Source organism: Paramormyrops kingsleyae, chromosome 19 (genome assembly GCF_048594095.1).
Source record: "Paramormyrops kingsleyae isolate MSU_618 chromosome 19, PKINGS_0.4, whole genome shotgun sequence".
Lineage (NCBI taxonomy): Eukaryota > Metazoa > Chordata > Actinopteri > Osteoglossiformes > Mormyridae > Paramormyrops > Paramormyrops kingsleyae.
Genome location: NC_132815.1, coordinates 27,057,388 through 27,081,960, shown reverse-complemented (window position 1 = coordinate 27,081,960; position 24,573 = coordinate 27,057,388). Strand labels below are relative to the sequence as shown.

At 45.2% G+C, this 24,573-nt stretch overlaps 1 protein-coding gene across 2 annotated transcripts in view; it reads left to right on the top strand.

Annotated features, from left to right (window-relative positions):
* Nucleotides 1-24,573, top strand: part of LOC111851194 (serine/threonine-protein kinase D3) — a 55,561-nt gene that overhangs the window by 14,378 nt on the left and 16,610 nt on the right. For both annotated transcript variants that reach the window (XM_023825877.2, XM_023825878.2), the window contains 3 exons: nucleotides 16,718-16,856; nucleotides 23,187-23,318; nucleotides 24,395-24,552. In XM_023825877.2, coding sequence (XP_023681645.2) covers nucleotides 16,718-16,856; nucleotides 23,187-23,318; nucleotides 24,395-24,552 — 429 coding nt within the window. The remainder of the gene's footprint in view (nucleotides 1-16,717; nucleotides 16,857-23,186; nucleotides 23,319-24,394; nucleotides 24,553-24,573) is intronic.

Genomic DNA, 24,573 nt, shown 5'->3' with positions numbered 1-24,573 from the left:
AAAACAATAACCAATATACTTTTGTTTAATATTGCCTGTGCCAGAGGTGAAACTTGCCAGCGCTTATTAGTGGAATAATGTTAAATTTGTTTTTTTGTTCTGTGGAAAATGAAAGATCGATCTTCTGGCCAGATTTAATAATAATCATCAACATGTATTGGGTCATATAAATATAAATAAAAGGCTGCATCCCAATTTGATCGCGAATGATCCCCCAAAAACTAACGAAACCACTTATTCGTCCTCCATTGTTTTGGTGTGGCAGTGTAGTTTTGTATGAAATTATCTGTGAAGTTTAACCTACGAGGTCCCAGTCCTTTTGTGTGGTGTGAACGCAACACACAAAAGTGGCCAGGAGCTACAAAAGTTCCCAGTCTAGTCAGTACTTGTAAGCAGGGACCAGGTACCAGAACTTCGGTGTGAAAGTGTCTAGTGTTCCATAAGATGACAGAGTACAGTAGGATTCTTGACATTATGAAATGAAATGATGCTTTGTTTGCTGTTTGTACAAGTACATTGGAATGCTTCTTTTCACATATCCCATCTTGCTCTCCTGCATACCACATATATACAGTTAAAAGCGAAACCTGCAGTCTGAGCGTAAAGTCACCCATTTTACAGAGCCCCTGGAATGTTTCCGAGACTTAAGGGTCTTGTCCAACCTGCAGCCTTCCAATCACAGGTACAGGGGATTAACCTGCTGAGTCCCCCAAAATGAGGGACTGTGGTTTACAAGGCCAGTGCTCTAACCACTGAGCTTTGGAGGCAGACATCTTACCACTGACTGACCTTCGTGTTTCTTCTGGAGGCTTGTGGAAGCAGAAGATTTGACCTAAACTGAAAAAGCATTTAGGTTTAGGGATCAGTGGTGAGTGCTGGTGTCTCACAGAAGGACCTGAGGTTTAGCATAAAAGAGGGCTTCCCAGGGTTGCATTAAAGGCTGCATTAAAGTGGCTTCTTTGAGGGTCGCTTTGAGGCTTTTTGTGTGCTGGCTGTGTGCTACATCCAGCTCTTCTTGTGTGGGGAGTCTCATCTTGAAGAGGCCTTGTTAATATGTTGGGCTTGAAGTGCATGGACAGCCACGATGATCGCTGTATGGGCAAAAACTTTCCTTTCTTTCGGTGGTAACTGGCATGGTGCTGGTCCACTTTCCAGTCAATTCCCTATGTTCTGGGCAAGGTATAACCACAGCAGTAAGTGGTAACTCATGCCGCCCACGGGTCCAGGGGAAAGGGGGGGGGGGGGTGCTGGCCGTGGACCAGATGTTGTCATGCTGCGAACATGTCCGATTGAACACGTGTGTGTGTCTGTGCACGGGTGGATCGAACGAGCAGGATGTGCAGGCAATGGCTAGGTCATTGGAGCACAAGCTACATGTTCTGTGGGTGCTGCTGAAAGGAGACAATACTGTTATTAAACTAGTGATTACTGTATACTAGAATTGTTATATTACTAACTACATGCATAACTACTTTTATGGACGATAATTCTGGCCTGGGACGATTATTCGACATAATCGACGACGTCAGTTATAAAAATGCGTCGATGTGGATTTTTTTTGTTGTGTAAAACTACGTAAATGTTTTGTTACAGCAATGCACTAAGCCATAAGCTAAACATAGGGAAAGTACTTTATCCCCTCGGGAGCTGCGTCTACCAGCAGAGCTCCAGAACCTCTGGAGAAACATGCAGCAAAAAAGGCTCGTGCGCGATCTTCCAAAGTTTGCGAATACTTTAGTCATGACACCTGTTCTGCACCTCTGCTGTAGCTGACGTTAATGACGCTGTTTCAGTCATTTTATATTGTCTGTTTACTTATTCTGTCATGTAAGAGTGAGACAAATTATCGTTAACGACTACTCTTACACACTGTATCCTAAATTGTTCCTTGCTCACTGAAGTAAGCTTAACTGTAAGCTACTTTTGCTAGTGTTTGTTAGAAACATAGTTATGAAATTATTCCATGTTTTAGCATCGATTTCAAGTCAAATTGGTGTACTGAAATAATTAAGTAAAAACTATTGCAGTGATTAACTTCAGTCTAACAGAAATCCTATTGAACCTCTTAAGATTTGCCTTTTTTGTTAATGCTCTAATGTTTAAGAAATGTTTTAATAAATTGAAATGTTAATGAGAATTTCAGATTTGTGTGCGTGGAGGAGGGGGTGAATTCTATTAAATGACTAACTTAAATTTATTGATAAGCAATAATTTTCATCATCAGATCAATCAAAAAATTAGTTTTGTCGAATAATCGAAAAAAGAAAAAGAAAAAAATATCGCTAGATTAATCATTTAAAGAATAATCGTTTGGGACAGCACTAGTCCTCTATCTAACCAATGCCAGTTTTAGCATTCAAAATCACATGAACAGATATGTAGAGTGTGTTTAGGGATGTCCCGATCCACTTTTTTGATACTACCGTATTTATGTACTGTATTAGCCTATCATGTACAAATTGTCATCATCACAGTGTGTTCAGTATGTCGACCGGGGGTACCTTATGGTGCTTTCGATTATTTCTCTCCAAGTCAGAACTCGGATGAAAATGTCACGAACCGTCACAAAAAACGTCACTTCCCCTCGGAAACACGCCTCTTATGACGTTGATGTCAGACAAGATTTTCTGAGTTGCCCCTATGACGTAATTTCAACATGGCGGCTTACACGCTCAACAGTAATTCTATTTTATAAATCTTTAAAAATGTTTACTTTGTTAACGTTTTTTGTTAAATGTATTAATAGCTATAAATGTAACTGCACGTGTTCGATTTAGAGAATACCACATGATGACTGTAAACAGTATCCTATCATGTAATATCAGATTTTTACCAGACTTGTTAGTGTCTTTGGTTTGTTTGTAGTTTGTTTCCCTCTCGAAAAAAGAATATTGCTATGTGTCACGTTCGGCGGACGGGCGAATGAGAGAGTAGGCGAGAGAGCCGTGATTCCAGGAATATGGGGTTTATTCGGGACAGACAGGCCACGAACATGAAACAATACAATGACAGAACTGGGGAATACTGACCGAGACATGGACTAAATACTAAAGACAGGCTGAACTGAACAAGCAACAGGTGATCACAATCAGGAATTAACACGGGGTAACGAGGTGGGCGTGGCACACACGAGGATCGGACGGAGCTGGGCGTGACACTATGAATGTGCTAAAATATTTTATAAAGCTTTTAATGTGGTTTGACTAGTTCGTGTTTCTTGTTTGTTTGTCTCTCGGAAAATATAACCTCACTTCAAATCTGCTAATATATAAAGCAACAACACACAGCAGCGTGTTCATGGAGGCAGCCATGTTTGTTCCGAGATGTGGTAGCTCGAACGGGAGATTGTCGGACGTGATGTCACTCAACTCGGAATTTCAGAGTTCCGAGACAAAAACGAATGCACCATTAGATAACCGCCTCGACAAACATTCACATACACGTCTGAATCCTTGCTGAAGCTTGTCGTCGTGTTCTCTTTTTCATGCTCGTCACAGTATGGATAGCTTAGATCTATCTGATTTGATTTTGTGTTAAACGGACTTTTTCGTTTCAATTCAAAATTCATGTAGGCCTAGTGCTTGTCACGTTGAGAGGTGCATAGAAAAAATAATTGTGTGTAATTTATCACAGGTACGGGCGGGTAACGGGTGGAATGTTAACAGGCCCGGGCAGGTGCGGATTTAACTTAGAAATAATCATGGGTGCACGGGCGGGTGTGGTGCTGTACTGTGCGGGTGCGGGCGGGTGCAGGTGTCCAAAAGTGGACACGTGCAGGACTCTGACTTGATCTGATATAATCCATTCATTATTTTTAATTGCTGATTCAGAGTTCCAGTCAGATCTTTTAATAAATATTTAAATATATATACAGTAGGCATCGGTGGATTCTTCATTTGAGTAAGCTTCACAGTTTCACAGTATTCTTCCTTATGATGTTATGACAAGGCTGTGTTGCTACCTCGTATCTGTAGGCTGGCTTTGCAGTTTGTTGTTGGGCTACTTTGAGTTTCCAATTTAATGAATTTCCACATAGCTGACATTTAAATATTTGTAGTTTTGAGCCATGTGGCTCAGACGTACTGTAGCGTGTGACCAAACCTTACAGTCCGCAACCTGATGCAAATTGGGCAGACATGCAAAATGAAACATATATCAGCTTTGGATTGGGCTGTGGTAGCCAATACTGATCAATTAAAAAATTAGTGGTCATTTTTGACACACCACAGCACACAACAATGAAATGCATCCTCTGCATTTAACCCATCTGTGACGTCATTATATTGCAGGGGCAGCTAATTCAGCGCTCGGGGAGCAGTGCTTGGGGGTGGTACCTTGCACAGGGTACCTCAGTGGTGTCTTGCTGGTTGGGGATTCGAACCAGCAATCTTTCAATTACAAGTGTGCTTCCCTAACCATTAAGACACCACTGCCCTTAAGACACCACTGCCTGGATCGGCCCCGATTTTGATCTTTGATCTTAGGGCTGGATATCGCCACTTATTTCCCAAATTGATTCAATTCTGATTCAAGGTCCTGAATCGATTCATTTTCCGATTCCTCTTGATTTCATTCAATATCGATTGTGATACCCAAATGTTAGTAATCTGTATAAATTTGACTGATGTTTATTAAATTCAGCTAGTGGAGCAAACCACATCCTAGTGTTTTGGTAAATCATGGAAGCGATTAGCACTGAAGTGGCGGTGAAGAAAGGGCCACAACATCTTTTAAAAGAAGAGATATTGTGGATTAACAAGGTAAAAAGATGGCCACACGAGACCTTTTTGGGCTTAAAGCTTCACACATCCATTCATGAATCGAAATCAGATTATGCAAATAAAGGTCGATATGTATCAAGAAATAGATTCTTTAAAACCCCGCCCATTTGATTTTGGGTTAGGACAACTCTGGTGTTTTTTGTAGGATACGGGCTGATAGGAGCTTGTTTCTTGTTTCTCTGTTGGGACATTGTTATTCACGCATCTGAAGACCGTTGCTGGACTGGCCTCCTTCCAGTTTTTCCATGATCTAAATTCAGATGTTTTTCTGAAATGCCATTTATAATAATGGCTCTGCCTCAAAGGGCTTTATGCCCCTCACTTATGCTGCTAAAGGTACAGATGAATAGAATTAACAATGCCTGTTTGTGTGTGTTTTCTCCCACTCTAACCAAAGAAGGCCGATGCTCACGTGGGTGGCTCTCAGCACTCAGCAGCCATTAAGGACCAAATCAGGCGCAACTGTGGCTTCATTTTGCATTAAAAATTAAGTGCGGGTGGGGATTCTGCTGGCAAGGGATATTTATAACACACTGTTTTATCAACACTGTTTTCTATTCAAATTTGTCATAGCTACATCTTCAGAGGAATACTTAAAAAACCTTGATATTGCAGTTTTATATTTGTTTACCAGGTGAAAAGCAACATTATAATGCTTTTGTACAGTGCTAAATGTCATTGCTTGTACACAAGGAGATTAAAGTGTTTCAATGCTTGTATTTTTTAATACAGTGTGTTATTTTTTTCCACTTTAAGGATGTAAATCTGTACAGCACTTTGGTCAACTTTGGTTATTTAAAAGTGCTTTATAAATAAACTTGGATTTGTTTTGATTTGATTTATTTACATGAAAGTGTGTCCACCTTCACCATATTTGCATGCTGTTGTAATGTGCTGTGCTCATATCAGTTTGGGTTTCAGCCACACAAATTGACTGAGAAGGTGTGAGACAGTCACAGTGTACAGTACCTGCTTGTTCACAGCAATGCTGGTTAAATGCAAGGTAATTGTTTCTCACTGGAGATGCCTGATTTAGACAAGACTCTCTTCAGTGACTAGCCACAGTAACGATTAGCTGCATTAGCACTAGTTGTTTTTACTATGCCTGTTTCTCTAAGTTTCTCAGCTGAGTGTCAAGGCCTAGGTGCATTTGTTGACTGTGGATGCAGTTGTGGCACGCATCCCCATTGCAGGGGTAAGGGTCTGCCAGGTTAAACAGGCCTGCTGTGAGCTCCTCCCGACATTCGGGGGTGGGGAGTAGCGGTGGGAACGTTCCAGCCCCCATGCACGAGAGTCTCTGCCAACCTTTTGGCAGGATCCCCCCACCCTGCCCCAGCCGGCTGGTGCACCCTCAATCCGGAGGTGCATGTACATCCTGTGGGCCTCTTTACTCGCACCTCCCTGACCCCCCCACCCCCGCCAGCCCATGTCAGCTCCTTCTTCCATAGCTGACAGAGAGGTCCCCGGAAGATGGCGCCTCACACATCCTCTCCTCCACTCAGTGCTTTAAGAGAATTCATATCAGAGAAAGGTAATGCTGTGGTTATGGGAGGTGGGGGGGGGAGGCCTCCTACTCTGTCTGTCATGGTGGCTCAGTCTCATGTAGTCAAGTGCTCAACTGCTCTATCCTCCACCATTTACTGTCCAGGCCTCCCAGCCGATTCCCTGCCCCGGTCTGTAGGCCAGTAAGCTTCGCTTCTTTCTCAGCCTGTCTTCATTGACAGCTCCATAGAGTGCTGTCCTCCTGGTGATGAGCGGTTTGTGGTGTTGGATTGCTCCACTGTCAGGGATTAACCGGGTCTGTTCATTGCGCCCGATATCAGTACCTATGTCACACAACAACAGATGAGGCATGCAAAACAGAAGTTGTGCTGAATGGTTGAGTTTATGAATGTGTTTATATCCAAATTCTGGTATTTCCAAGAGTGATGGCAAAAGTTGACCTGGCTTAGATTCATTCAGAAAGAATAAGGGACAGTAAAGTAGAGGAGCCTTTGAATCAGTTTCAGTGCTTGTTTTTAATGCCTCTTGTCATCGTGCTTTTGGTACGCCATCAGTAGAGGGCTTTCCTGAGTGCCAGGATGGGGTCTTAGAACTGCTAAGGAAGCTGAACCACAGAGAGCTGCACCTAGACGGTGAAGATAACCCTGCTGTGAGCGGCGCTTGCGGTAGAGCCGTGCTGCAGAATGCCTGCTTCCGGACCCTTCTGTCTGCACCTCTGTGTTAGGTTGGTGGCAAGTGTCTCAGTCAGCCCCTGGCACCCTGCCCAGCCCTCCCCCTTCCACCTGGCCAACCAGACACTTTCCCCGTGTTCTTCGTAAGCCCCTAGTCTATGATGCCCTGGATAACCAAGCAAATTCAGCTGCTCCAACAAGTCGACAACGTCAGTTTCGGCTTATTTCTCTTGTAATTCCAGAAGTCTTTCCCAGTGCCTGCTCCTGTTTCAGACCATGTTGAGTAACAGAATACCTGTGGATGTTGTGTTTCTTTTTGGAAGATGTGCCTTTTTTTTGTTGTTGTTGAGTACAGATGAAAGTGTGCCGTCCTGACTTCTGTCCTATGCTTACTCCTGTTAACTGGTTCTAACAGACAAGTGACATATTTACTCAGCGAAACCTCAGTTTTAAAAAGCCACCTTCCACTGGTTTATCTCCACGTCCGGAGCCATGCGACAGACGTCAAGTCAAATGCGCTGTGCGTATATACGTATGCGTGGGCAATGCGGTCCGTCATTTCTCTGCAGTTTCCTACCGTTTGCCTTTGAAGCTGCCTTCAGCTTTGGAGTAAGCAGGTTAAAGCTTCCCTGACTGTGGTTATCTGACAGCATTTGAAAAGAGTTGGAGGTGGTGCTTCCTATCAGCTACCTCAGTGAATCCAGCTTCTAGGGCGTAGTGACAGTGACAGTAGGGGGCATCATTCAGTCCAGTGATTGTGTCATAATCAGATCCTCACCCAGACCTACAGGTTGGTCTGATTCCATCCCAGAGGACTTCCTCTATCTCTCACATCCAGTAGTTCAGGACTGTTTCCATTTGCCCTGTCTTTTTGGACCAAGTCTCAATATGGGTCAGCACCTGGGTCTCAAGTAGCTGCAGAGCTCTAAAACGTGCTAACAGGCGGGGGCTGTGCAATACGCTTCGCATTATAGATATGCACAAAAGTACAACCTCCGTTTTCAAGCTGGGATGTCTTCCAGATGGCATGACATAAGTTGGACAAAACGAAATCCAAAAGGACATGGCATTTCAGATATTTTATATGTGTTATATGCAGATTTTCTGACTTTCTTTTTGGAGCATTTGGATGATTTAGAAATGCATTATCTGTTTATCCGCCTGTGTATTTTTCTTCCCCTCCTCCCTGTTCCGAGTCTCTATAATCACTCTGTGTCAAGTGGTCTTCCATGTCCGTCCTTGGGAATTCCATATCTTGGATCAAAGTGCGGCCTTTATGTGGTGCTTGCAGAGATGGGATTGTAATTAAACCCTACTTTTATGGGCTTTTATTGGCCCTCTCATGTCCTGAACCATTTAGGCTGAAAACGAAGCATTGAAAGAAAAAAAAAGAACTTGTATATGAAGAGTGTGGCGGGTTTTAGTCCCAATAACAGGACTGAGTTTCATTCGGAGAATCAATGAATGCGGCCATCACTGAGTGAAGAGCTCCTTTGTAATTCTCGGTGCAGCGGTAATTATGTTTCTTTTGTGTCATGTAGAGCACTCTGTGACTAAAATAGTGCGCTTCATAAAGACATATTGAATCGAAGACCCAAAACAAGGTTGATTTCATTAATAAAAATAGAGATTCAAATAACAATAAAGGCTTTGGGATGGGTTGGCGAGTTGGCAGAAGGTTATGTTATATGTGTGTTTCATTTGTCTGTAGCATTATGGTCTATGTGAAATGGGCCATGATTAATATTTCAGCATGGAAGGTAATTATTAAACTTCCTCTGTGGGCTGCAGATATTGGCTTTTTATTGAAATAAGCCTTTCTGCAGATAGGAAATGGTTTGATCTGGCCCAAACCCAGGCTGTCATCTAGACAGAGATGCTCCATAACTGAAGGTTTAATCTCTGGCCATTGGATGTTGAGTGCCCAGCACACAGTTCAGTTGCAGGCTGGATAATTGGTCAGGTGGTCTTCTGGGTTTGTTACGCATCCTCTTTTGGAGGAGTCACATTCTGTGGACTCATGAGTCTTCCTAGTTCTCCTCCATGGCAATAAGGTGACTTCATGCACAAAGATGACAATGATGATGTTGTCCACCTCCTCTGTCTTATTTTTGTAGATGCCACGTTTTAACTCATTTTGTACATGTTTGTGTACATTGGAGTGCAACAAGGAATTTCACTTTGTTTCAGAATATGAGCACCCAGTCAACAACTGATACCGAAAACGAGCCCCCCACCCCCACCATGCTAACTTTTTTTTTGTAGAAGTACCTCTTACTTTAAACAAGGTCGCACTTACTCCTTTTGTCATCTTTCTCATCCTTTACACTTTCCTCAAAAGTTTTCTCATGCATTTTCTCAAACAAATCAAAAAGAGCCTAAAAGAAGAACATCGAAGTTTCTGCTCTGCATGGAAAGTGTCTGGCAGGTGCAGAGCTGCCCCATGTACTCGCCCGTTGCTGACAGCAGGCTGAAGGACACCCACTGGCCGCAGGGGCCCGTCCCTTCCACTGGAATGTTATCTTCTCCACAGCCCTTTTTCATATTCTCCACAGGATCATTTGTTCTGCACACCATCCTCTGTAATGCACATCAAAGCAGCAAGGACCTCCAGGTTAGTCCCTAGTTGTGTTTTGCCGTCGTAGAAGGTCCCCAGTGACTCAGGCAGGCTGGGTCCAGTGGGCAATAGATTTCAGAGACTGGGGGAGGCCAGCTGCTGAAAAGATGTTATGTAAGTGGGTGTCACGCCCCGCTCCGTCCGCTCCCGATGTGTGCCACGCCCACCTCATTACCTCCTGTTTCGCCCTAATTGTTCCCACCTGTAGCTCGTTCTCTGTTACCTAGTCTTGTGTATATAGTCCGAGTCTCAGTCTGTTTCCCGAGATCTGTCATCGTTGTATAGTCCGTCGATGTCTGCACCTGTCCTTAACCCTTCAAATAAACCCTTCACCGGACTTTTTGGCTTCATTCGCCTGCTTCCGTGCTCGCGTTCCCCTTCGAAGCTGACAGAATGACAGATCTCCAGGAAAATACGAAGCAGCAGTCCGAGCACCACCGGCTCGGACTGCTGCAGGACTTCGTATACTGGCATGCCCAGCCCGAGGTACAGCAGGACCCGGTAGCCCTGGAGCTGGTTAGCCGGGGCCGGGACCTGCTCCGGGAGGAGCGCCCGTCGGGGCAGGACTACCCCCTGGCCAAAGCCCGGAAGTACCTCCGTCGGCTACAACGCCGGCTCGCCAAGCGAAGGGAGAAGCTCCAGGAGGAGACTCCGTCGCTCTTCCTGGGAGCCTGCTATCTCCTCCCCGCCTTTGAGGAAACCGTCGCTACGAGCCTGGCCAGCTCGCATCCGGAGCGTCTGGGGCAAGGCGGAATTCGCGCCGTACTGGACGGCATTCCCCGGGTTCCCAAAGCCCTGAAAGGGAGGGCGCCCACGCGCTTAGCACCCTTCCTGCCGGCTCCGGACCAGCGTGTTCCGGATCTGCCCGCGGCTGCGCTGCCTGCTGCCGCCGCCGATCTGCCCGCGGCTGCGCTGCCTGCTGCCGCCGCCGATCTGCCCGCGGCTGTGCTGCCTACAGCCCCGCCTGCTGCAGCCGCCGCGATGCCAGCAGCACCGCTCGACCTGCCAGTCCTGCCTGTCTTCCCTGCTGCAGCTGCCGCCGCTCTGCCTGCGGCACCGCCTGCTGCAGCTTCCGCCGCTTCGGCAGCGGCACCGCTCGACCTGCCCGTCCTGCCTGTCTTCCCTGCTGCAGCTGCTGCCGCTCTACCTGCGGCACCGCCTGCTGCAGCTTCCGTCGCCTTGTCAGCGGCACCTCCTTTCCTGCTTGACCCGCCTGCCCTACCTGGCTTGCCTACAGTCCCGGTGGCTGGCCGCGTGGAGGCTGCGCCCGCTGAGGCGCCCCCTGCTGGCCGCGTGCTGGTGGCGCCCGCCGAGGCGCCCCCTGCTGGCCGCGTGGAGGCTGCGCCCGCCGAGGCGCCCCCTGCTGGCCGCGTGGAGGCTGCGCCCGCCGAGACGGCCCCTGCTGGCCGCGTGCTGGTGGCGCCCGCCGGGGTGTCCCTCTCTGGCGCGCCCGGAGTGCGCGCCTTTGGGGGGGGGTTCTGCCCCGCGATGGCGCCCCCTGCTGGCCGCGGGAGGGCAACGCCTATCCTGCCGGCACCTGAACTGCCTGTTCTGCCGGCACCGGAACTGCCTGCCCTGCCGGCACCTGAACTGCCTGTCCTGCCGGCACCTGAACTGCCTGCTGCAGCATCCCACAGGGCCCCGGAACCACGGCCCTGTCTGGAGGATGGCAGCAGGTTTCACCGGCTGCAGGAACAGTACTGGTGGGTGGTGGGTGAACCCGCCATAAAAGACTCCCCGGAGGCAGCTCCGCTCCTGGAGCAACTCCGCAGGGAGTTTGCCATGGCAGCCCCTGACTCCCCATTCCCACAGCTAGCCGGGGTGGAAGAAACCCTGAGGCAGCTGCTCCGTATGCGGCCTGCTGCCACCGCTCCTCCTGCGGCGCCTGTCCAGCTGGCCGCCGTTCCCGTCCTGCCCGCGGCCCCGCCTGAGGCCGCCGTTCCAGTCCTGCCCGCGGCCCCGCCTGAGGCCGCCGTTCCTGTCTTGCCCGTGACCTCACCTGAGGCCCTGCCTCGACTTCCCCCAGCCCTGCTCACTGTCCCCGAGGAGGTCCCAAACTGTTTGGCTGCCGCTCCTTCCTCCGGGGAGGAGGATGGCCTGGAATGGGATCCCTCTGGGATTACCCTATTGACCTCCCTCCTAACTCCCTCTCCCTTACCCCGGCAAGACCGACACCATCCAGGACCCCGCCTGTCAGTGTCCCATAAGGGACGGGGACACAGGCGTCGGGCCTGGGTCCCGCCCGCCCTGCCCCCTGGCTCGCCCGTTCGGCCCCTAGCTGTGGCTCGGTGGCTGCCTGCGGGTCCTGCGCCTCGGGGTCGGCGGTCGCCGCCGGGTCCCCCCCTGGTTCCTGGGTGCCGGTCCTCGGTCCCGCCTCCGGCTCCCGGTCGGCCGCCTCCGGGCCCCCCTGCTCCGGCTTGGCGTCGGACGGCGCCTTCGCCGGCTCCGGCTGCGCCTCCGCCTGCCGCGGCTTCCCCCTCCTGCCTGCCTTCCCTGGTGTTCCCTCCTGCTCCCTCCGTGTCTCCTCCGTCACTCCCTCGTCCCGTTCCCTTGGTCCCTGGGTGGTCCCCTCCTGCTCCCTTCTCCCTCTCCCCTGCGGCCCCTCCGGCCGCTGCCCGTCGCCCGCCTGGGCCTTTTCGTGTTCCCCTTGCTCCTCCTCCCTTTTCGTTCGTCCCGCCTGTCTCTCCTTCTGGTCCCTTTGTCCCTCCTTTTGGCACTCCTGGCCCTTTCGTGTCGCCTGTGGGTGTTCCCCCTGTGTCTCCCTTCTGGGTCTGTCTCTCCGCCTTCCCTGTTCTCTGTCAGGTCCTGTCCTTCTTTTCGTCCCTGTTCGTGTTTTGCGTCTCCGTCCTGTTGCCTGGGTTTGGTTGACGTTCTGTTTTGTCTTTCAGGTCCTGTTCCCCGGTTTGGTCCCGTCCGTCGCCTCCTCCCTGGGGGGGGGTTATGTCACGCCCCGCTCCGTCCGCTCCCGATGTGTGCCACGCCCACCTCATTACCTCCTGTTTCGCCCTAATTGTTCCCACCTGTAGCTCGTTCTCTGTTACCTAGTCTTGTGTATATAGTCCGAGTCTCAGTCTGTTTCCCGAGATCTGTCATCGTTGTATAGTCCGTCGATGTCTGCACCTGTCCTTAACCCTTCAAATAAACCCTTCACCGGACTTTTTGGCTTCATTCGCCTGCTTCCGCGCTCGCGTTCCCCTTCGAAGCTGACAGTGGGGAACAAATTAAAACATTTAGAGAGTTAAGAATGCCTTCACGTGTCAATCTGTTGGGTTTCTTAGCAATGCTGGCAACATTTGATTTTATGTCGCTTTGGACAAAGCTAGATAAACTAATATAAATGTAAACATTGTTCATTTTCGTTCAGTCACCTGCTTGGGAACTATCCTTTAGTAGCGTTTGAATCTGTTTTATAAAAATATTTTGCAATGATGTGAATTATTTCACTCAGTAAGAACATGCATTTACATTTTATCTAATTAGCAGGCACTTTTATGTAAAGTGATGAACATTTTTGAGAAAACAAGGTCAGACTGGATCAATTGGGGGTTAAGGGCCTTGCTCATAGATCCAACAGTCAAATCAAGCTACTGAGCCCAGGATCTGAACCAATGACCTGATCACAGACACAGCAGCCACAAACCACTACCCACACATATATAACCCATATGCTGCTATTAGCCTTTGATCCGATGCTAAACTCTGCCATCTTGTTGACGTTTGTTATGCTCTCTGCATCTGTCTTGGCTTAGGCTTGCCAGTCAGTTCCCACCGATGTGGCCTCTGCCAGCCAGGTGATTGACCTGAACAGAAGTATAGCTTCACACGCCTGTTCATAGTAAACAAACACCCAAAGGCAGCTTTTTTCTTCCCTCATTTTCTCCGCCAGTTTCTGTACAAAGACTCAAAGAAGAGTATTGCATTGCTGCCAGTGTTCCTCCACTCCAGAATGCCAGAAAATGAGGCTGTCGGAAGGTTATGGCAACTTCTGCCATAACAAAAGTGCTCATGAAAACGTAATCTGCCTCCTGAATGGCAGTGTTAAATATTTGGTCCAATTAAAGCACTGACTTTCTTGCATTTGTATTGAATTATTACAATAACCACTGAAAAAAGTACAATGCCTTCTGGTCAGCAGTTTCTTAACATTCTTAATTATCCATAATTTTTATTTGACTGAGTTGTGATGGATTTTTTTCCCAGTGAAACATAACTGATCTTCGCTGTAGTTCAGTTACATAGGTCCATCTTGATGTTGAGTTTACATACACATGCAGCATGTGATTAAAAAGGGATCACATGCTGTAGGCTTGCCCTAAAAAGGCAAAACACAATAACTAAACTAACCATAACTGAACTGACAATATTTCGGTTATAACTGTTTCGATAAAGTATGCAATTTGTGTTTTGCAGACTACTAGCACACAGCTGGGCCACTTTCTCAGTGTCTGTTATGTGGAATATAGTATGTATTTGGTTAAGTACAGTTTTTGCTGTGTAAGTTGGGCCGAGATTGACATGTTTACAAGTGATTTAAAAACAGTCAGCCGTCTTTTGACAGCAAATCCCAGACTAAATGAACAAGCTTTCTAGCACAGAAAGTACTGAAGCCTTCTGCTGTAGAGAGAGGTACTTTCAGTTGAAAGACAACCTGTGGAAATGTGCGATAGATCAGGCAAACAACAGGCAGTGAAGGTAATCCATCACAGAGTTTAACCTACCAGTGGTCCTGTGTCACCCTGTGTGCTTCTGAGCCCAGGTTTTGTCAGCAGTTTACATGTTTTTGACTCTGATCAATTTTAGGAGATAATGTAACAGTTAATACAGCAGATTTGATAAACGGGGTTTATTCAGGATGAAATACACTAAGGAGCACGAAACGACATCAATGACTGGACTACCAAAAATACTCAGACACAGACTTAAATACATAACAGTAAATAACATGACAAGGAACCGCTGGGAACACAGGGATTCCACACGAGCTAGAGAGGGGGCGTGGCACACACGAGGATCGGAACAATCGGGATGTAACACTTAGTTAAATAACTCAATGAGGTACTGATGGACCATGTATATATTACATTATGGGAAGCAAATGTCCTCACAATATATTAAAAATCTGATATTTTGACGATGTGGGGACCACATTTTCAGTCCCCACAAAGTGAAAATAAATTTTCTAAAAATCTACGACTGCAATTTAAAAAAAAAAAAGTCTTGTATTTTGTTTGGTTACTTATAGTTAAGGTTAAGGCTGGGTAAGGGTTAAGGTCTTCATTGTTGCGATTAGGGTTTTTCCCATAGACATGAATGGAGAGTCCTCACAAAGATATGAATACAGTTGTACCTCAGTTCTCGAACTCATTAGAACTCAAATTTTTTAAAAGTCGAACCAACCAGTTCGAAAAAAAATTACCTAGAACTCGATCTGAATCTGAGAAGTCAAACCGTGAACATCGACCTAAGATAACTTGGTAACGCTTCAGTCTCAGCCTTGCATTCGCTGTGATAGCATCGTGCATGTTTACACTAGCTGAATACATATATTTAGACAGTAAAAATACATTTAGACAATGATAGACAGTAACAGTATAATATTATATAATACATTTAAAGATTTCTTATTATTTCAATATTAATAATAAAGCATTAATACATTTAATTATAATAATATTGTCGTGCCCAGTGGGGACAGAAAGGAGACAAAGGCGCAGACGTCAGGATATCAGGGAATACAGGGTTTAATTACAGGTAAGGCAGGCAAAACGCAGACGGACAATACAATGACCGGACAGGGGAAGCAAACTGAAATGTGGACTAAATACAGAGGACTAATGACAACAACCAGAAACAGCTGATCACACGAGGATTCCACACGGGGTTAATGAGGGGGCGTGGTACACGGAAGGAGCGGACGATCGGGGCATGGTGCATTGTTTTTTTTGTTTTTTTTTAACTTTACACATTGTTTGGATACATTTATTTTCTTACTTTAAAAATTAATGTGCTTAGATGTGTATAGTACAGTATATGCTTTTCTTGTTTTGTACGGTTCATTTTGTGTTTAAATGCTAAAAAAAACTGGCCGGGAACCAATTAATTGGTTTCCCATTATTTCTTATGGGGAAAATTCGATCAGAACTCGAACTTCTTAGGATTCGGTCCGGAGTTCTGAACGGATTAATTTCGAGTTCTGAGGTACCACTGTACAAACACATGTGTGTGTCAATCCTGGTGTACCTCCAGCATGACACTCTCTGGAAAGTGATTGGGGAGTGTGTCTGGACCTTACCTAAAGGGAAGTATCCTGGTTTGGACGTGCGGATCGCTTCCTGGAAAGCTGAAGCAGACCTGTGGTGCATCTTCCTTATGGCAGGATGTTTGAGTTCCCCTCCTCATGAGGGTGTTGTCCTGGCTGTTACCCCAGCACTGTTGGATTGAACACTGATTACAGTCGTGTTTTCAGACATCAAAGAAATTCTTAAGAAATCTTGACCTGAGTGAAATTGCATTTACTGCTCTTAGGTCTTTTGTGTGTGTAATATACACACTGTGTGTTATTATGAAGTGTCAAATTTATTTGCCATTATATAGCTACAAAGAGCAGGGCGTACCCCAGCCTTGTGCCCTATGCTGCCTGGGAATAGGCTTCCCAGCTACCCCACCCTCACCCCCCCCCCTACAAGCAAGAGGTGGATAGTTCAGATCCAGAAAGTAAAACTCCAGACCGAGATTTTGATTCAACTGACCAGTTCAATAAACAGTCACAGTTACAGAGAACTCAACTGGTTAGTTTAAAATCTTCATATGGATTTTTACTTCCTGTACTATCCACTTCTGCCAACAAGGATAAGTGGTTTCAAGATGGATGGATTGATGGATGGGTGGGTTATTAGAGAACGTCAGCAAATGGTCTATCTTCTGAAGAGATACAGGGATGTCATTGGATAATTTTCTTTCATGAAACCATGGTGACGGAAAATAGTGCAGTGACTCATCACCTGTGTGTGGTTTTTGAAGGCTGCTTGCCCTGGGCTGCTGTTTTCATGCCATGCTGTTATAATTGGCGTGGGCCGAGTTCGAGGTGTCATGCCTGCATGTATTGCCATGCCACCTGTGAAATGCGTCCCCACTTCTTCCCCCAGTTCCCCGAGTGCGGATTCTTCGGGATGTATGACAAGATCCTGCTCTTCCGCCATGACCTGAACTCTGAGAACATTCTGCAGCGCCTGACGTCAGCTGAGGACATCCACGAGGGGGATCTCATTGAGGTCGTCCTTTCCGGTGAGTCGAAGACACCCCCTGCATTTCTTTCGTTTGGCCAAATTGATGGCAATTGCAAATAGGGGTGGGTGATATGACCTAAAATTATTGTCACGATATTTTTCACTTTTTGGATGGTGACAGTATTATAAAATGCAGGGTTACCACCTTTGGTCAGCTGGCTGGAGTGAGATTTTCAATTCAAGGCAAGTCTACACACACATTTATATGTATGTAAGAGTTTATTACCTTGTAAATAGTCTGTAGGGTTTGCCAATAGGGTTTGCCCAACACTTTTGATGTAGCTAATTTTAGGTATATAATGGAATTATAATGGAATTTTGTGAGTGTCTGAAAGTGTGAGTGTCATGCTAGATGCACAAGTTGGCATCCCTGAAAATGTGTTTTTTTATTGTTTCACCTGAGGTGATTTGTATGAAAAATTACATTACTATATACAGTTGTTAAAGAACGTAAACTTTGACAAACATGAAATCACCAATAAACTTAGTACATTTATCCAGCATTTTATAAAATGCATACTGTGTCTGAAAACTTTTCAGCTTTACGATTTCATGACTGAGATGCTGCTCTGTTAGGAACATTACGACTATTTGTTTGAGGATGTTAGATTTGCTGGTGTAATGACACATTAGTGCAAACAAAAGTGCTGCATACGCACCTTGCACCTTTTACCATGCACCTTCACCTTTTACCATGCACCTTCACCTTTTACCATGCACCTTCACCTTTTACCATGCACCTTGCATGATAGCAGCGGCGAACATATATGCAGCTTTAGCGAATATGTTTGACTTTTTAATTTGCAACTATATATGTAATCAGGTTATTTTTGTTTACAGTTTTTCTCGATTGCTAAGACACATTCCTGGAAAGCTGCTCTCCTTTTCCCTAAACTGTGAACACAAAACCCAATTTTCAAGCTACATTCACAAAACCTCTGACTCTTCTTGCAAAACCAAACTTTCACCCCAAAACAGTTCAATCTGTGCTCAAAACTGAACTATGCTGTCAAATCATGCCTCAAGTCAATCTAAATTTAATACTCTACTGAGTAGTCACTAAACACTACATAGAAAAAAGAATTTGCAAAAAAACAGAAATCCTGTGCATTTACATGTAGCACTTGTACGTAAAAATAAAGCACAAAAATATACAAATGAAGTACAAAGAAAAGAAGTGCATTACTCCACCACAGCATCATTTCTCCGTACTGGGTCAGGCCACATCTACATCACAGGCCACATTTTCTCTGGCCAGGCAACGGGGGAAAAAACCCCTGGCATGCCGTATCCAGGCTTGACATGCCTCCACACCCATGTCACCACAGGCCAGTTCCATGGCTTGCAGGAGATTTACCCTGGTATAAGGTTGGCGTTCATATACCTTCCACCGCCATGAGGAGAAGAATTCTTCAATGGGGTTCAGGAAAGGGGAGTACGGTGGAAGGCAAAGATTGATAAAACCTTGGTTCATATTGAACCACTCTCTAACCTGGAGGTCTCTGTGAAAACTCACATTGTCCCAAACAACAACATAGATGGGCTGCTCATCCTGCTGCCCTAACAGAGCATCTCGCATGTGATTGAGGAAAATGAGGAGTTGGTGAGTGTTGTAGGGCCCTAGGTTGGCCTGATGGTGGACAACACCATGATTGCTGATGGCAGCACACAATGACATTGCCACCACGCTGCCCAGGGACACCAACAATGGCCCGTTGGCCAATCACACTACAGCCTCTCCTTCTCCTTTTGGTGAGATTAAACCCAGCTTCATCCATGTAGATGTATTCATGGAGTTTTTCCATTCCATCCAGTTCAAAAACTCTCTGTAGAAATAGATATATATTTTTGTAAGTGATGTAGGCCAACTACAGTAAATCACTACTTACAGTAACCAACATTTATGTGTCTGGATATATACCAACCTGTTCATACTGGAATCTTTGCTCTTTGACTCTATCAGAGTTGCGTTCAAAGGGCACTCTGTACAGCTGTTTCATGCGCAGTCTGTTGCGCTTGAGGACACGGTCAACAGTAGAGAGGCTGACACTGTCGATACCCTCAAAATGCACATGGTCCTCAATGATCCTCAGCTGAATTTCACGCAGTTCAATGGTGTTGTTCTCACGGACCATGTCGACAATTAGGGTCTCTTGGTGTGGGGAGAACATAGATGTCCTACCACCCCCATGTGGCAGTCTTTCAATTCTACAAAAAGAGAACATGCACTTACAAAAATACACACATGGAATAGGCCTACAAACAGTCAGACTAACCCTCCATTACAATACTACAGTACACTGGCACAGTGATGTACTGAAACATGTTTACTGTGGTACAGTATATAGTACAGTCATTGTACCTATGTAATTGTTGTCAACATTTACATACTATAATGTCAAAAAAGGTAACTAGCTGTTCTCTTCTCTAAATCTTCGGATTATGGTGGACACAGTGAATCTACTGATGTTTGGTTGTACCCTTAGTCTGGCCTCCTTCATTGTCATACCATGGACAAGAACATGGTCAATCACAGTAGCTCTGATTTCATCAGATATTACTGTTCTTTGTCCTCGCTGACCACCTCGGCCACCTTGACCTGCTCGACCTCCTCTCACACGAACTCCTCTTCTTAGATTTCTATCCATTGTAGTGCCTCACAAACCAGTGCTCTGGCTTATATGTACCCTCACATCATTAGAATACAATAGAATAGAATAGAATAGAATAGAATGCCTTTTATTGTCATTATACATTTTTTACATATACAACGAGATGAAAAGCATCTCCTTGGGTCAGTGCTCAAACATATACATATAAAATATAAAAAGAGAAGTACTATAAAAGTATGTATAAAATATGTATAAAAATAAGCAATGTAAACAAATAGAAAGTGTTAAAGTGACAGTGTAATATATCTTATTGCACTAGCCACAAGTGTGATAAATTTTGAGTTGTTGTGTTCAACCGGTGACACCTGAGCTTTAATTGTGTTTGACTTTTGCCACCTGTGCTCACCATTATGCAACACAGGTGCATCACAATGACAATGTGTTGACAAGATGTGTCTAAACAGGTGAAAAGTGCTTATGGTTTTGCCATAAGAGTGACTGATTCAATAAGTGGGTTCAGGCAACTGAGAATTTGGTTCAGACAATAGAGTTTAGTGTTTTAGCAATCGAGAAAAACTGTAATTTGCTATCAGGACATTGCGTGACAGTATGTTTCATGCAAAATTCACGCAACACAGATAAACTGGTTACATTTACTATACAAGGACAAGTATTCAGATTACAACTAAAGCTTTGAAGAAAATGAAATGCTTTATTTTTTTTATAAAAAAGCTATTGTATAATTAGGCTGTTTACTTCTCGCAGTGTTAACGGTATAGTGCAAATCCATATCATGGCGCACAATCACACCCGTAATGACTATAACACCGGTGTACCGCCCACCACTAGTTGCTAAGCGATGCCGCTTGCTCCGAGTTTGTTATGTGTTCATGTTAATTTTTGTAATTGGCGGTCATAGTGGGTAACGCTATGTGGTCGAGGGATTGAATTCTCCCTCCACTCTGTGTGTGTGTGACTGTGCATATATTACATTGTGGGGACTTTTTGTCCCAACAATATGATAAATACCTGTTATTTTGATCTTGTGGACACATTTCATTTTCTTGGTCCCCAGAAAGAGAAACTTATTTTATAAAAATCTATGCAAGCAATAATAAAAACTAAAGAGTCATGAGTCTTGTATTTTGTTTGGTTACTTATGGTAAAGGTTAGGGCTTGGTGAGGGTTGGGGTTATCATAACTAGGGTTTGCGTCCTGCAATGGCTTGGCACCCCATCCTGATTTGTTCCTTGCCTTGCGCCCGTAGCTTCCTGGATTGGCTCTGGACCCCCTGTGACCCTGAATAGGACAGGCGGTTATAGAAAATTGATGGATGGATGGATGGATGGATTAGGGTTATGCCCATAGAAATGTATGGACAGTCCCTAAATAGATAACTAATTCCTGTGTGTGTGTGTGTGTGTGTGTGTGTATCTGTGTCTCTGTACTCAGAGTACCACAGCCTTGTACCTTGTACCCTGTGCTGCCTAGGGTATGCTCCAGCCTCCCCCCACCCCACACTCTAATTTTCTGTTTGGAAGACGAGTGGATGGATGGATGGATGGATGGATGGATGGATGACCTCATTGCATCCTACAGTAACTTTGCAGTTTGTTGCCACATATTCCTCTCAGCAGATGGCTGTTTAAATAGCCATCACTGACGGAGAGTCATATCTGTGCTCTGTTATGAGCCTCACAAAGGACTCCACGTTGGAGGAGTTTAAGAAACATTATATTTCCTGTGGTTTCTGGAAGGCGGTGTTCAGTGATTGCAGTGATATGCCGGCCGCTTGTCGCTTCTGGTGCGCAGGGGGTAGGCGGTTTGCTCTAGTTACCCAGCATGACCTGCTCCCAGCTGTGGCACGGCTCTGGTTTCCGCCGGTCCTCATTTTAAATGGGTTAAGCGCTCGTCTACCCAGACGGATGGAGATACTGACACCTTGAGGTGTAGTGTTCAGAGCTTAAAGCTTAGACAGCGTACTGCTGCGTCTGTGTCTGTCGCACGGAACGCAGTGTGTGCAGGTAATGGACACCATGGGCTCGGGACTAGGCTGGCAGCTGAGCATGTGAATAATGCACATCTGTGGGCGTCACTGCAGAATAGTGGCCTCTTTCTTCACTTCTCCAGACATGCAGTCGACCATCAGTATCCACAGGTTCCACATCTGCAGATTCAACCAACTGTGGATCAAAAATATACAAAAAAAATATTTCTGAATGTTCCAAAAAGCAAAACTTGAATTTTCTGGGCCCCAAGCAGTATGGTGAATCCACACAAATGTGGTGTTTTGGGGGTTAGTGAGTAATAGTGAGTACAGTGTGTACGTGTGTAGTGTCCAGGTATACATTAGAAAAAAACTATTTTATTGTTGTCGGGGCATTCAGTTTTATATAAATCTGAGACATATATATATTTTAAGAAAACACTTTCCTAACTCTTGTGTACATGGGACTTTCAGGAAGCACTATTACATACCTCGGATCATTAGTGGCCCAGCATAGGCTGTATTTAAAAGTCAAGCCACAAATTACCATAACTGTACAGACTTTTATTGAATACATTAACGTAGAAATGTTAAACTTTCAAACAATTTTGAAACATTTTCCAATCAAAATAACATGCAAATTATAATATTGTATATTGTTTCATAAAGGCTGCCAGACTAAATATGCCTTCTGGTTTATTTATTTACTTGTATAGAAAGCACCCACCTATTAAAAGTATCCAGTGATCAAAATCCACAGAACAAGCTAACTTGGGTAAATTGGGCAAACAGAACTTTTTATTTTATTTCTATGGTATTCTAAGTAATTCAACATCAGGAGGATGAAATAATGTGGAAAAAAAACACTTTTTCTTCAAGTGCTATTTACAAATGCAGTACTTAAAAAGCCCTCATCAAAATATAGACCCTTTACTGCGACATGGTATATTTTTTTTTGGCAAATAGATTATGCTAATTTAAGCTATTTTTTCATAAATTTGGTAGTAAATTCATACTCAACCACGTGACCCAAGTAGAGCTGTAAACTGATATTTTAATCAGGTGTGTTAACATGGTAGCAGTGCAGCTAACTGTAATCATGAACCTGTTAATATCCAGAACAGCTTAACATGCAACGTTACCCTCCATCGATAGTAACTGACAAATCATGAGTGAAGTGGGAACATTATGACCGAAGGTAGCTTAGCAGCTATCGAGGCTAACTATTAAGATAAACGATAACAGTTAATGCTGAGCACATATAAAAAACAAAAATATGCTATTTATTACATTAATGACAGCTAATGCATTAAAATGTTTTTAAAAAATCTGTTATTTTATCAACATACCGCTTACAGTGCTTGTTAAACAATGGAAATGAACATGATTCTATGCCCTGAATGTCAATGTTTGGAACTATTCACCGTCCCCATGACCCGGAAGCTTGCCGGAAATTTCTCCGCTCTATAGGAGTGTCGCCAGTCTTTTTTTTTACCGCGTTGCATCACATGATGCAGCGTTAGCACACTGTGACAGTAATAATCCTCCGAGTGAAACACGCTGATCACTGAGCAGTACATATACTCGTGTGGATTAAACGAAGCATGGAAACAAAGAATTTGCATCAAGGATTTTTTGTAATCTAATTATTCGAGTTGCTTGATGAAGCTTCTGGCGTACAGTTAATGAGTTAAATTGTTAAATTGCATTGCTTGCTCACCTGTTTTAGCTCTAGCTACTGTTGAAGATTTCAAGATCCGCCCCCATGCCCTATACGTCCACTCCTATAAGGCGCCCGCCTTCTGCGACGACTGTGGTGAGATGCTGTGGGGTCTTGTCCGGCAGGGCCTCAAGTGTGAGGGTGAGTTGGTGTGAGACAATAATGAAACACTTTCCATATACACTATATTGCCAAAAGTATTGGGACGCCCATCCAAATCATTGAATTCAAGTATTCCTATCACTTCCATAGCCACAGGTGTATAAAATCAAGCAGCTAGGCATGCAGACTGCTTCTACAAACATTCGCGAAAGAATGGGTCACTCTCAGGAGCTCAGTGAATTCAAGCGTGGTACCGTGATAGGATGCCAGCTGTGCAGGTCCATTCCTGAAATTTCCTCGCTACTAAATATTCCACAGTCAACTGTTAGTGGTATTATAACAAAGTGGGAGCAACTGGGAGCAACAACAACTCAGCCACAAAGTGGTAGGCCGTGTAAAATCATGGAGTGGGGACAACGCATGCTGAGGCGCACAGTGTGCAGAAGTCGCCAACTGTCTGCAGAGTCAATAGCTACAGACCTCCAAACTTCATGTGGCCTTCAGATTAGCTCAAGAACAGGGAATAGAGAACTTCATGGAATGGGTTTCCATGGCCGAGCAGCTGCATCCAAGCCTTACATCACCAACTGCAATGTACTGTAAAGCGTCAGATGCAGTGGTGTAAAGCACGCTGCCACTGGACTCTAGAGCAGTGGAGACATATTCTCAGGAGTGGCGAATCACGCTTCTTGGTCTGGCAATCTGATGGACGAGTCTGGGTTTGACGTTTGCCAGGAGAACAGTACTTGCCTGACTGCATTGTGCCAAGTGTAAACTTTGGTGGAGGGTGGATTATGGTGTGGGGTTGTTTTTCAGGGATTGGGCTTGGCCTCTTATTTCCAGTGAAAGGAACTCTTAATCTTAATGCTGCATTAAGCAAGCCATTTTGAACAATTTCATGCTCCCATTTAAGACACGGGTGGTTTTGTTCTGTGTTTTCCTGTATTTTAAAATTTGTAGTTTACTTGCAGAGACCCCTAGTGGGCCTTGGTATAAATTAAAATGGAAGAAAAACCATATTGTACTGTGCACCTTTGCTTGGACATCGCAGAAGGTCCCATCTGTAGTCTTGCCTCATCACATCCTTTCTTTAAAGCATATCCATCTCTCCGCAGGATGTGGGCTGAACTACCACAAACGCTGTGCCTTTAAGATCCCCAACAACTGTAGCGGGGTCCGGAAGAGGCGCCTGTCCAACGCGTCGCTGCCCGGGCCCCTGCTCTCTGTGCCCCGCTCAACCCCAGTGGACTACACTGGCTCAGCTCCTGAGGAGGTGAACTGTCCAAATTCCCGC